Source organism: Clytia hemisphaerica, unplaced genomic scaffold, assembly GCF_902728285.1.
Source record: "Clytia hemisphaerica strain Z4C2 unplaced genomic scaffold, Clytia hemisphaerica genome assembly, whole genome shotgun sequence".
NCBI lineage: Eukaryota > Metazoa > Cnidaria > Hydrozoa > Leptothecata > Clytiidae > Clytia > Clytia hemisphaerica.
In genome coordinates, this window is record NW_027103680.1 from 384,137 (window position 1) to 399,515 (window position 15,379).

At 35.6% G+C, this 15,379-nt stretch overlaps 1 protein-coding gene across 1 annotated transcript in view; it reads left to right on the top strand.

The window, feature by feature from the left end:
* Positions 1-5,282, top strand: part of LOC136803702 (uncharacterized) — a 28,786-nt gene extending 23,504 nt beyond the window's left edge. Inside the window, exon 3 of the mRNA XM_067060422.1 lies at positions 3,790-5,282. Within this exon, the coding sequence (XP_066916523.1) occupies positions 3,790-4,319 (530 nt within the window). The 3' untranslated portion in view covers positions 4,320-5,282. The remainder of the gene's footprint in view (positions 1-3,789) is intronic.
* The last annotated feature ends 10,097 nt before the right edge of the window (positions 5,283-15,379 follow it).

Sequence of the window (15,379 nt, forward strand, 5' to 3'; positions counted from 1 at the left end):
CCAAAATAATGGTATATAATGGTTTGTTTATATCATACTAAACGCTACAGTACTAAACTGCCATTTTACTGTAATAGTCAAACGACAAGTTTTTGAAAGGATAAAAATTTCTAATTTGCATTGCTCAGAGCGGCTAATAACTACTTGTGGTTTAAATAGGGAAATTCCCAACAAAAAAGGAATTTCCCTTAATTCGACTCTCTGAGGTAATAAAAAAAGACATATACAGTAGAGCTTTGAAAATGGGTAATCAGATCAAAACAAATCCGGAAAAGTGTTTTTAATGATGATAAAACAATAGAAATACAGTCAAGCTAAGAATGTTACCGGTACACCATTTAACCAGAACTAAAATACTGAAAAACGCGCGCAGCAATTATGAGATGTTTGCCCAACTTCCTTATGCGTGAAGCTATGAATGCCATCCTGGCTTCCTGCGGTGGCAATAATGTCAAAGTATGTTTTTTATTTACCTCTGCGCCCATCATTTTCACACCTAACGGTAATTATTTTATGTATTCTAGAAAAATATATCTGTCAATCAATCTTCCATATTTTATTCAAAGATATCTGTCAATCAACTTCTTAGCCTGCATAATAGCATATGCTACGTCATGTTTTAAATGATTCACAATAATCTAGTAGAAACCATGTATATTTAGCTGTTTAATTTTTAAGCATAAATTATGACGTAGAAAAGAAAATAACAATAGGAGACGAAGTAAGGATATGTAACGAAGTAGTGCTATGCACACCCTGCCCAGCAGAACGTCCCCATGCCCAATTTTGACTAAGTGCCCCCCTCCGGGAAATTAACAAAACATTGGCTATAAAACAACAGTTTAGTAATATCACTTTATATACATTTGATCTCTAGTTTCGAGAGAAAAGGTTACCTTGTAAAGCAAATGGACTAGGAATAGTTGAAAAAATTGAATTGAATTCTGTGATAAATACCTTTCTCGTTTTGTCTGTCACATCATGCAGTGTAGGTTCTTTATGGTGCAGAGAGTTGTACAGTTTCAGTGCTTGATAAAGTCATTTAACCTGTATAGAAATAAACAAAACTGATGTATATTGCTCCATCATTCATTCACAAACAAAGATAATCATGAATTTTGATCATATCTCAGAATAGTCAAAAATTGAGAAGAAAGCTTTGCAAAAACATTTCACTGCCAGGGATTTTTCTAAGCACTTTTTTACTACCGTATACCGGCAAAAATACTCAATCCAAGATTGAGTTATGAAACTCAACTGGGTTATTGAGTTTGTCTGCTTTCTCCACCGAAGAGAACGTTTAAGTCCTCAAAATACTAGAAGAAAATGACCAGTCATTTTCTTGACAAAAGTGGCTTACGGATGCCTTTCCCGTGCCTTTCTCATATTGTTATCAGATACCATTCTGATTCCTTTCAAATTGCATCTTTTAATGCGATCTAAAGGCATCTCTGTACACTAGGGACTATTTGATAAAAATATTGACAGGGTCAGTAAGTATGACGTCTGTAAACTTTATTAAGCTGGATATTTCAATCATGCTGAAAGAGATGCCTTTAGTATGAATAGATAGAATTATTCAGTAGGAAAACATTTATTAAGGGGTTAGGGGGTCTTAGAGCGCCCCAAGACCCCCAACTCAAAATCGGGCTCGCTTCGTTCACGTGTTGTCACACATCTGAAACTCAATCTAAATATCAAAAACGGTAGTAGCTCAAAGTGCTTGAAAAAATTCCCTGCACTGCTCAAAAAAAAACTTACTTGACGAGAAATGGTTTCGTGCAGTTTATGTTATGATACAGCATCACGACCTGTAGTGTAGAAAGACAAAAGAGTCAAACATTTTGACAAAAAATGAACAGCAAAGGAAAACAATATTTACAAAAAAGTAAAAAAAAAGTAGATAATATACCCCTGATCTGGGTGAACATGACAAATCGCAAAGGCAAATTAAAGAAACAAAAAGATACAAAAAAATCCTTAAATGTTAAATGAGTGTTGTCTGATCGACCCTTAGTTTAGGATAGATAGAAATAGCACTAACTAGACTCATTTGTTGATATAAATGGGTGAAGTAATACTTACACATCATGATTTTGTGGTTGAATTATGTTTCTCCTTTCCATTGTTCTTACACCAGACTCCACATCAGCTTATCACTTCCACCACTCCAACTTTAACACTCAAAGAAACCACAAAATTGAAAACTGGTTTTCAATGTTTTGATTTCGTAAAGCGAATCTGGCATCTTGTCCGGGGGTTACATTATTAAATTTTACTTAAGATACTCTCAAAAATATAATATAAACACCATACAATTAGGTGTTCTCTGAATTAAAATTATTCGAGTGAATTTAAAACTAAACTGGAGGTTAAAAATCTTAAATCAAATATTATAAATTTAAAGTGATTTTTGAAATGCATTATTGTACGCTTGCTTCAGAGTAACACTTAGTCGGACAAAATTTCATGTACCATGTGTGTGTGTCAGTGACATGGAAAGATAACCGAGTCACATTTGGACAAGTGTGCTTCCCAAGAACAGGCTCTCATCTCAGATAAATGCAATATTTGATTTGAAAATCAAAAATCAAGAATTGGTTTGAAATTTGATTTTTAATTGGTGAGGGATAATTGAAAATCAATTTTCTTCTGAAATTCGATTTGATTATAAATCAAAAATCAAATGATACTTTCGGGTCACGGATTTAAAACATATTTACATTGTAAATATTGATATCATACGAAACATATTGGTTTTCTATTGACCCCCGGTTTAAGATCTATGCCGCCATTTTAGATTGGCGCTCTCATATTTCAAAAATTGTAAATTTAGTGAAATATGATATTTTCAAGAATTCCCATTTGATGGAAATTTCAATTTTTAAATTTAGCGAAAATTTAATGAAATATCATATTTCAAGAGATTTTAACGACATGAAAATTTCATATTTTCAAATTATTGAAATATAGTAAAGATCATCTTTCAAATAGATGGAAATCCTTGAAATATCATATTTTTTCAATATATTTCAGATATTTACACGTTCGAAAGATGGACTTTCAAAGTCCGCTTGAAATTCATTGAAATACCATTTTTTATACATATTTTTACTATATTTACAATTTGGGAAATCTATGATTTCGCCCAGTGCCAGTCTATCAAAAAGCTTTAAGTGGACCCCGGGCTAATCATGAATACAATCAAGGACATTGATACAATAGACCACTAAAGAACCAACCAGAACAACGTATTTCAACTGTATTGGACCACTTACATTAACCAGTTAATAAAGCTTTGTATGGCAATTTTGTTTTGATGACGAGCCCATGGAGGAAGTCCAGAAAGAATTCTGGACAAAGAAGCTTCAAATAAGGCTCTATAATCGTTAAAATCTTAAAATATATAGTTTGGTTGATAGACAGGAGACCCGTTCTGTATTTTTTTATAATCTGATATATACAGGACGGGTATGACCTATGAGGTAGATTTCTGCCACAAAAAATTTATAGTGGGAAATTCGAATTTAGCGCTGTCCTCACTTACTAAAATAAAAACCAAATTTAGGACCTTGCGCTTTCTCTATGAATGTGACCAGTAACAGAATAACAAATTTTGATTAGCTGTGTTTTCAACCGTCATTTGGATCTAAGAAATTCAAACTCCTAGCCCATACCATGCTATGTATTTCGCCATCAGTATATAAAATAAGAAATCATAGCATGGATCTCCAGGCTAAGATATCTAATATTCTAAATTCCTAAATATAATTTCCATTATTTCTACAGGTAACATCATCCCCTATGATTTAGACACTGACATTATGATGCCAGAAGATGACGTGCCAAAACTCCAAAAAATGATAGATGATAATTTCTCAGTCGGTGATAACAAGATTCATCTTCGAATCCATCCAGAATATAAGACACATTGGCGAAAACGTACCAAAATTTGTTGTAATGGCAAAGTCAGCCGTGGATCAAACAGTAACACGTGCTGGGATCAATGTGCAGTACCCAATCCTCTAGGTCGTCTCATACTTGGCCCAGTACTGCATATAGGAATTACAGGTTACAAGGTGATTAAGAATCATACCGTTTTGAAAATGACTTGTCATGAAGAATATGGTTTTAAAACTGAGTATAATTGGAAAGATTTAGCACCTCGTGATTGTGAATTTCTTGGACATAAGACATACTGTCCAACAAATGCGAATTTGATAAACACGGAAGTCTATGGTGAATATTGGACAGATCCCCATAAGAAATGCAAAAATGGAATTTGGACTAAAACAAGCAGACCACAAAAGAATTTCTAACTGATATTTTATTGGAATTTATTTTTATGATATAATGTGAGCCATCCCCACTGGGGAATGGGTCCTACTCCTTACGAATTAGGAATTCCTCCTTTTTCAAGTTGGAACGCTTAGCACGCAAAACACAGATACCATGATGAATAGTGGTGACACTCGAACTAAAGAATAAGGAGAAATATTTTTAGCAATGTGAATGAAATGAAATTCTTAACGCAATGATATTAAATTGTAAAACTGTCAGAAGTCGAGTAAAATCAAGATGAAGTTATAATTTTCTCGAGCTCTAGCTTTCCATATTATTGTGCGGTCATGATGCGGTTATATCAGTAGAATCGCTAGGAAATTCTGAGCAAGAAGATATAGGTACCTTTTCGTATAGGAGAGGTGTACCCAAAATATAGGCCTAAAAGTTTGCGCATAATCAGGCTTGAAACAAAAAATTTTTGTCACAACACGCTAATTATGCAGATTTTTTATAGCGACAACAAAAGAAACCTATTTACTCGACATAAACTCCCTTAAGGGCAAGAGACCTGGTATATGAAGAGCCGTTTTTCCATTGTTTTCATGAATCTGTTTTTTCATCTCTTTACATTCCTCTGATCAGAGTAGTGGTGCCCAATTCCCCTCATAAGGTTGGGTTGATCAGGGCGAAGGTGTGTTCAGTTACCAAGTGAATCGTATTACTACAGTGGGAATCGAACTCAGACCTCCTAGACGGGTGTGTTAAGAGTGATGACCACCAAACCACTACACCTATTTACGAGAACACATAATTATCACCTGACTACGGAGAAACGCATCTCCATCTAATCTAGTAGTACACCTTCCAATCAATTTATAAATGACTGTTTGTCGTACACTTTCAATCATTGCGTTAACAACATAATCATATACTAAACTTCTTGTAAGAATATTCATTCATGTAACTTCATGTAAAAATATTGGCTGCGTTTAGACCAGCCTGGCATTTGTAATTGCTTGCAGTATTCTTTTGAATTCTATTGTTCCGCGCAATTGCTCGGTTTGTCAAATGCCTAATGATGCCAGCGTGTTGGCATTTCGTTGGCATTTGAAATGCCATTTTGAGCAAAGGAATCCCCTTTTCTGGCATTTCAAATCAAACAAAGGAACCAAAACAAAGAGAAAAAATGACATTTTTGATTTTCCAAAGTATTTGCACGTTTTTTATTCAGTTCTTTCTATAGATTGTAAAATTTGCAAGATTTGCCATAGCCTAGCCCTACGGCAAAAAGTTTCAGTCTTAATGACTGCAGTTTTTGAGAAATTCTATGTTTTTCATTGTTTGATCTGTCAAAGTTGAACTTGAGGGAATCATCTTTTCAGTAATGACTCTAAAAAGACGATTCCTTAAATGCCATGACAGAAAATACAATGGAAAAGCTATTAAAATCAAATCCCTCATGAGCAAATGCCAAATTACAAATGCCAGTTGGTCTAAACGCAGCCATTTTGAACATTAGAGATAATAATAAGTTACCGAATCAAAACGATCAAAGTTTCATTCGAATTATCATATTTGGTTCTTCCAGAAAATGTTCGTACATGGGGGGGGTGGAGAATATAGGATGCCTCATGCAACGAATCAGCAATTAGTACAGGGTGTCCCTAATTAAAGTATCGAGTCGAAACACAACTATGAGTAGAAAGTTTTATGTGCGTGTTCACAAAATTGTATTTTAAACTCTCCCTCTTTTTTCTTTGTCATTACGATTAATTTATACGTTGTAACTACCTTTTGTAATAAGCCTGTGTGATGGAGAACGTTCTTATATTTTAGCGATAACACCAGTAACACACACAAACTTTTCTACTCAATCGCATGTTCAACTCGATACTTTAATTAGGGACACCCTGTAGTACTATGTGACTAATTGCTCTGGAGTTGAACACATTTTTAACTTATTCAACACATTTGAAAACGATGTTGATATTGACAACTTTAGATTGAACCTTGTTCGTGACAATACTTCGATAATAGACCAAAGCAATAATTGGAACGTTCTATTCAAAGAAGCTTTTCACATAAAAGAGAAAAATCCTTCTCTAAACAAAGGTGTAAAAGCCTCAAGAGATTTTAAACTGTTTTAATTGTAATTAATTTTATCGTCTCATCCAATTGTTTCGCAATTTTTAAACCCTTGGGGGATAGCTCCAATTTTATTTTATAAAAGCTTGTTTTTAGATTGAATAACAAATTTTTGTTCTGATGATGATTTAGTAAAGAATCGAAAATTTAACGTTTTCACATCACTTGTGAGAAAAAGTGGGAAAAAGTGCACTGTAAGGGTGTAAAATTTGAGAAAATACCCCCTGGGGGACTCGATTTTGAAAACGACCGTACGTTCGGCCAAAAACCAGGTCTCTAAAATCGGACCCTTACAGTTCAGTAAAAATTTGGCAGAAAATCGACTCTTACAGTGCAATTTTTCGAAATGTTTTGCCCTTTTCAGGACAAAATTTTTTGAAATTTCTCAAATTTTACCTCAAAATTTGGTATTTTCTCAAATTTTACACCCTTACAGTGCACTTTTTCCCACTTGCTCACAAATCATCCCTTACAGTGCACTTTCCAAAGTCCAAACAACCTACCCTTAAGGGCCGCACGTCCGGTAGGTCACTTACCTGGAAAAGCCCAATACAGGAAACTTGGCGGTTAGCTAGTTATATATGGTGTTTCTGTATATCATAAAGATAGGGTTAGTTTATACATTTCCTAAGTATACAATACGAGTCTGCTAAATGACGCGCCTTACGCGCCCACGCGCCCTCATATTTTTAACGCGCCTTCGCGCCTTACGCGCCTTACGCGCCCATGCGCCTTAAAATGTTACGCGCCCACGCGCCTACGCGCCCTGGTAATTTGACGCGCCCTAAAATATCGACGCGTCCTAAAAAATCGACGCGCCCTGATAATTTGACGCGCCCTGATAATTTGACACTACCTAAGTTTAGTTACTTAGTAATGAAGATCAGTAATTTGAAGATCATGTCTCATAAAGAATGTTGTTCTTATCCCAGTGTCGTTCTATGGGCGATTGAGGATACAAACCTTTTTCCCGAGTATCTTATTACCAAGCCATAATTCGTGTTTTCAGTACATGATTTTTTTCTACGTCACTGCAGTAATCAAATTATCATTTTAAATCACTCTTTTCCAAGGGTTGGTCTAAAAAGCAGGGTGGCCAATTGGGGTAGCCAATTGGGCTAGGTTGTGGGGTACCTAAATATTTTACAGACCAGAATAGAAATACCGAAAATGAATGCATAGAACCACATTTTACTGACCAGGGAGCACGAATCTGATTGATACTTAGATTGATCATGTATGATTACAAAGATAAACAAAGATATAAATTACCACGTGTTAATGCACGAGGAGTAAGAAATAGAGCTTCATTATAATAGAGCTATTTCAAAAGACTTTTTGTACCTATTATAAGCTGCCATATTAAAAAATTTTGAAAGGAATTAATTGTTTGAAACATCTAAACATGATATAAATTAAACAATAGATTCAATAACAAAGGATTGTTAAGATATGACAAGATTAGAGATCATATGGCCCAAAGGCGCCCAAAGGCAATTCCAAAGCTATTATCATCGAATTACAGCTTCACGGAAATAACATTAAAAATCATAAATTCTAAATCTAAAATATTAAAAACTGATTTGTATATATTTTTGATTCGGGTCTGTAAATTTTCAAACGAAGCCAAGAAGGAAGACAAAATGGCGCCAGGTCTCTTGAGAAGTAACAAAGTTCAGTACCTTTGGAAAAAAGGCTATTGTGGCTGAAGTTCGAAAGGAATCTTAAATTTTATTACATGGAATCATTAACAAGATGTTGTATAGTTATTTCCACATGAAAACAGGTTTCAGATTTAAAAAGTTTAGGCAAAAAGAGGTACCCCATAACCTAGCCCAATTGGCTACCCCATTGGCTACCCTGCTTTTTAGACCAACCCCTTTTCCAAATTGAGATGTACATTTAACAAAGACAGCGACAATGGAAAACTTTTCAAAAATTCCCAAGTCAAAGATGATTACAAAAAGTTGGGTTTTCTGTGAAGGGACAAATTTGTGCATTTTCCCCTGTAAATTGAATAGAAATAACGTGTAGCATGCACAAATTCTATGAAATAGACTAATAAAGCGTACATAAAGTGTACAGCCGATAAATGGAACGGGTCGACTTTAGGCTAATCTCTTAAGAAATGATCATTTTGCTAACACCGGCATTCTTTTATATACCAACCATGTATGATTAGACCGGTCCCATTATTCCGTCCGTCAAAACCATCGAAAACTTAAGGCACATCAAAACCCTAAGGCGTGTCGAAATCTTATCAGAAATCGTTTTTAGCAGGAAGTACGAGATTTGTGCGTCATGCTAGGAATCGAAAATTATAACGACGAGGGTTATACATCTACATATCAACGTCTGTTATCAAATATTGGAGACCGATGATAAGACTTTCTTCTCCTTCAAAAAGAAGATGGTAAGCTTCATAATACAGCCTCTTGTTTTCTCGTAATAAACATCAATCAAATCTCCAGGTAAGTAGCAAAATAAAAAGTACCAAAAAAAAACAAGGTTGCAACTTTGAAGGTCCGCAGAAAGAACCGCATTTCAGGCTATTCCAGAAATAGTCTGTACCCTCTATGTTGAGGAGATGTGACGTTCAGCAGGGTGGTCTGGAAAATAAAGGTGGTCCAGGGTGGTCTGGTTTTTTAATGATAAAATCCAGGGTGGTCATTAAAATCGGATTGAAAATCCAGGGTGGTCCAAAGAGATGGGAGAAAAAAATCCAAGGGGGTCCTGAAAAATTAGAAAAAAATCCAGAGGGTCACCTTCTTAAAAAAATATCTCCTCAAAGTAAGGGGTACAATTTTTTTCGGGAAAAGCCCACTGGCAGGGGATGATTTTACCAAGGTATTTACTTATCAATAAATGTTACATTTGTTCTTTGGCAATTTTCAATAACATCCTCATTGAGATTTGTCTGTTCATCATGTCCTGTGGGAAAGAGGATAGATACATGTTTTTTATAAGCAAGTATCTGTCCCTATATCAGGCCCACATTATGCTTTGCATTCTACATATTTTTCCATGGCCCCCGGTGTCGTGGGCCCGCTGTACTATACTTACAAAATGTTTATTAAATTCAGGAGAAAACAAGGATCTTTTTGCCATTTTTTTTTGGTTAAAAGAAGTGAATTTCACCAACCCAAGCCCCTCTCCAGATCTCTTTAACTAAATCAAAATTGCGAAAATAACTTCAATACAAGCAAGGAAGTTTAATTTTTTGAATCAAGCTCTTTATAATGAATGAATGATTCTTAGAAAATTCAATCTATTCAAGTATGAAAGTTGGAATGAACAGCCGTAAAGTTGAGCTTCTGTTCACCCTCTAACAAAATAGTTTTTCATATAGAGGTGTGCAAATTATACTACAGAAGAAAGTATATACAATATCTAGTAGGGGAGCCATGTTTTGTTATTATTGACAAATTAGAGCTAACTTTAGTTAGCTTATGTTAATTTTAAGGAAGACAAATTAATGCCTGCAATACACCCTTCCGCCCTCATGCTACGCACTCTAGAAGCCATTGCTCAAATCCCAGTATGACTATTTATACGTGAGCGAAATCGCGTTTAGCCTTTCTTAGCTATTACCATGGAGGTATAAAGAAAGACAGGAGAAGAATGCTATTGTAACCAAGCTCGCCCTACGATTAAAAAAGTTACGATGTATGCATGCTCATAATCTCATATATCGTGCATTTTTAATGAGCTCTTTTATCCATAGGTTAAATCTTATTGGCTCATTTAAGCTTTAGAAATTAGATGAGACGAGATTCATTGTTTCTGACATCTCAGGTGAGTTAAGGCAAATTCCAAACATATTTAGCGTGACGCGCACCGCTTCCCATTGTTCCTTAACTTTCGTATATAGCTCAAAAGAAGCGTATTAAGGAGAGGATTTCGGAAAGTGCTGGGCCGAAAATTTAAATTAAGCCAATCTCAAGATATCGGCCAAAAACTGATTTTTACGTTAGGAAATACGTCGAAAAAACACGTCAAAAAGACAAGTTAAATGACGTCATATTTAAAAACAGCGATAACTTCGATTACATTACTACAATAAACACCAAATTTTGACTGGAGTTAATTCTGAAATATTGCATGAAAAACGTATTTTGACGATATTTGACGTATTTTAATTTTTACCGACAGTAAATGACGTCATCTAAAAATTTTGAAAATTTCTCAACAAATATTTTAGAATCGTTAATCTACGTCTCCGGTCAAAATTTGGTGGTAATTTTAGTAATGTAATCGAAGTTATCGCTGTTTTTAAATATGACTTCATTTAACTTGTCTTTTTGACGTGTTTTTTCGACGTATTTCCTAACGTAAAAATCAGTTTTTGGCCGATATCTTGAGATTGGCTTAATTTAAATTTTCGGCCCAGCACTTTCCGAAATCCTCTCCTTAATACGCTTCTTTTGAGCTATATACGAAAGTTAAGGAACAATGGGAAGCGGTGCGCGTCACGCAAAATGTGTTTGGAACTTGCCTTAACTCACCTGAGATCAGTGTAAGAAAATATTTGGACTAAAAAAAGGCCTGTAAACTTGGCAATCCTTCATCAAATGATAAGATTTTTCGATCAATGTTTTCTTTCAGGTGAACTCTATTGCTTGATACTTTCCTCCAAAATTCTCCAGCGACTTTATGTCTACAAATTGAATCTGAAATCGTGTGTGCTTATAAAGAACTTTTCATTTTCTGGCTTGAGAAAATATCTTTTCAAAACAAAATTGAACGGATAGCGAAATGGAACATAAATTTGTTTCGTGGACGAAGTTTTATCTAATTTTCGTATATTAAAAGGCTAGAATCTTCAATACTGATTATTAGAATGTTCAGAGCAAACTTGAGTTCTACTAAAAAGTCTTATTTCATCGGGCGAGCTTAGAATTTCTTTTGATACATTTTATAAAAGAAATCAAAAGACTTTAACGACCAATTACCGACACATTCAACTCCTGTTTTCTTTATACCTCTATGCTATTACCCTTCCACCCTCCCTCCCCTTCCATACATGGAGTTAGGGAGGGACATGGTACTTGTATGCACCAGTTTTTGCTTGCTTTTTTCTCTGTCTCATTTCAGGATGATTGGCGACGATGCCCACGTCCGATGTCGAGGACGCACAAGTAGCCGCATCGCAGCTAGTCCCAGCCAGGTTTTTTCCCCAAAAGGTGTTTTTAGTCCAGGGACTAGTCTTTTTTGTCTTCTTTTGGGATGTATCACACAATATGCTCTCCATTGGTGTGGGTCCCTTCGGAACCCCATACTCCTACCTAGTGGCTAGCTTATATAGTATCTACATGCACATACATGTTAGGTGTAAAGGCTGTCCTCCTTACAGTACACGCTTATTTGACTGTCCTCCTTACAGTTCACGCTCAAAATGTTAGGAGTAAAGGCTGTCCTCCTTACAGTCCACGCTCATATGACTGTCCTCCTTACAATCCTTCGACAGGCCGTCATCCTTATGGTCTTAGGCGCTTAAGTTAGACCTCATATTGCATGGTACATCCCCAACATCAGCACCAAAACGAACAATATTTCACATTTATTTAATTTCACAGATTTCGGCAATTTTCAATCATTTCAAGCTTACCATAATTTATTCATTTCATAATTCACGCAGAAAATGCAATTTATGGTCAATTTTAGACTAGACTAGTAAACCACGTCGTTGTATTTCGCTGTAGATTAAACATGCAATGGGATACATGTCTATATGTTCACTGAATACAACTTTCAATAGACTTATATATTAATATAATTATATACCTATATTATAATACAACTGTCTTTCCAAAACCACTCTTCTACCACGGCAATTTCTATTTTTTATAAGAACTCTTTATTATAAGCACTGTCCCCGCGTTCCTGTGTCCAAGGAAAGACAGACGCTTGCTAGTCTAATTTTAGACCAAAATGTGGTGAAAAGTGGAACTTGCGCATGAGATATCTCGAGTAAGCTTATGAAATCGGCTATACCTGTTTAAAAGTCTTCTATATACAACATCGAAGCCGCCCCCTGGCAGGGTGGTATGTTTGTGGGATGATTCAATCCACGAAACGAATTTTGAAGAAGTTTCTACGAAAAGAGATACTAACTTATAACGAACTGTTAACGTTATTGAAGAGAATTGAAAACATTCTGAACAACAAACTGTTGACTTACGTTTACGATTCTGAAGTTGGACATCCACCATTAACGCCCAACCATCTCATTTACGGGCGTAAGATCGAAACAACAAACGTAAATATGGACAGCAACGACAACGCTGACGTATTAACATGTGACAATTTAAAATGTATTTTAACTTCTTCTGGCAACAATGGAAAGTCGAATATATAACCAGCTTGCGAGAACGGGACTATGTTAAAAGCAAGCGTGGTATTGATACCAGTATCAAAATTGGTGACGTTTGTTTGATCGAAGACACAGGCTCTAGAAATACTTGGAAAATGGGTCGTGTCGAAGAAACTATTAGTGGTAAAGAAAATCAAATTCGTGCAACAGTCGTAAAGACAACTAATGGCCCTTTGCGTCGGCCCATTAACAAACTTGTAATTATTGAAAGTGCCAAAGACGAGAAACAAGAGATTGATTTTCAAGGCGTCAAATTCGTACAAAACGCCAAAGAAGAAATTAAAAATTTTGAGTAGTTTATTATACAGTCCTTATATATTTCGGTTTTTACGGTACATATAATTTATATTAGAAACTTAGTTTTGTTACTTTATTCCTTCGGTATCTTTAAACTCATTCGGTGGTGGGGAGTGTTGCATATTTCTATATATTGTTATTACGCCGATTCTGGATTTGAATCTGCGACTCCGGAAAGCTGGGGTTCTAAGAATAGTAGTCAGTACACGTGAGTTATCATAAGATATTCTTTATATTTTTCAAGATAATAATAGTTGTCGCTTACGAACAAACCAGAGTCACTGCGAATTGTCTAATTCCAATTAAGGTACAGAGTCCAATATTAATTATTACCAATTCTGATAAATCCCAGTTATTAACAGTTCAATGTTTCTTTAAATTTTAGTTCAACTACTTCAGTAATGTTAAAAGCTTTACTCTTTCACCGACCCAACAACCAACGTCCATTGTCCTAGCGCTTAGCTTTTATATGGAACGTCTTACGCTTCCTTGTAGTAAGTCGGGATCTGAGTTTATCAATAATGTAATGGTTTATCGTGGTTGATTGAAGTCTTCTGAATTTGTCGATTGCTGTAGAATTTGACGTTATTCATTATTAATGTCATGTGCTTTTAGGTTAGGATGTTTGTTCAGTTCTGACGTATATGCTCTAACTGGCGTGCACTTAGAGATGTGTTTTCGAAGCTTGTCTTTTGGTGTTGACTTCGAGTGATTGGTGTTTAGCCACAAATTGTGAAATATGTGGTTTTGGCCATGCTGGTATTTGCGTCATAAGTTTGGTTGTTTATTTAGGAAGAGTAAGAGTTTCAGTCACGAATTCTAGGTTAGACGATGTTATCGTCCGTTACAGTGATAGTAAAGGCGGGAAAAATGGCGGTATATGGCGTTATGGCGATACACGGAAAAAAATCGGCGGGAGAGTTTCGAAGAAACGACTGGCAACTCTACCGACTGTAAACTCTTTTCGGCAAAAAGATCCGTTCGCGGATTTTCTTCGGCTTTGGGCTTTTTTCTTAGATAATGATTCGTCTTAGACTATAGCATAGTCTAATTCTAGGTTTGATCGTTCTGTAAGTATCTGAAATTTAGCTCATTATCAATATTGTATTCTTCTATTATAGCTAACACGGTGCATATTATTATGTTACGTATCTATTATATTTAAAAGATAGTGGGCGTGTTCACACTGGAAAGTTTACCTAATTAAATCTATCAAAGTTAAACAAAGAGATTTATGATGGATGAATACACTGGTTTATTACAGTTCTTTGTAGGTTCACGAGATCTATTATAACACGGTAATTGAGTTTGCTTAGGCTTCTCATTTGGTTGATTTTGTATTGAGAGTTTCGATTTCACCTGTGATTGGTTGATATTGGTATCCATACATCACTTGAAATCCGCAAACATATTTGTTCTAATGGTTTTACTCATTAACTGCATTCATCTTACACATCCACAACACCGTTTGCACTATTTCTAATTTTTTCCTCAGTTCATTCGTTTTTGAAATCGTAAAACTTTTTGTTCACTGCACGCATTCTTTGTTTATGCTTCCTTATAGAATTTTTTGTTTTAAGGGAAGCCTCTACCCTACCCTTAAGACAATAGAGCTTACGACTCTTAATTAAGGAAGATCGATTAAAAATTACAATACTACGGGTTCGACTCTTTGTTAAATGCACGTTCTGTATTGTAGTCAACAAAAGATTGTCCTAATTACATTTTTATTAAGGAAGGTCTGTAGTGTGAACACGACCCGGGGGTGGGGGTACTAGGGTTGCGAGCTGACGGGGGGTGCCGCCGCGGATTTTTTTTCCGTCAACGAACGAAATATCTATCCATATTCTACCCACCAAATATGCAAGACACCCGGTCACCAACTTCTTATTCTCTTCTCTCGCATAAACATGATCACGGCCGTTGTAAAGAATATCTTTGAAACCGTTCAAAGAATCTTCAAATCCAATCCTCTTTAGATTCGGGGGTGATTTCACACCCTTTTCAAGCTTGCCAAACCACTTTTTCTCCTCCAAAACAGCCTCCTTCACTCCCTTCATTTCATGTACCACCGGCAGAGCGTAAAGATCATTCAAATCGAAAAAACACTTTTCATCGAGAATGACAAGTTTACTTTTCTTTGATTTTATAGTGTCGATCATTGTTTTAATGTCGTTCAAGGATGGTAACAAGTTCATTTTTAGTCCGTTCTCTAAACTTTCGATTTTCGAGTGCCTGCTGACATAGTCTGTAGTTTTTCCTCGTCTCACGGTCTTAGGT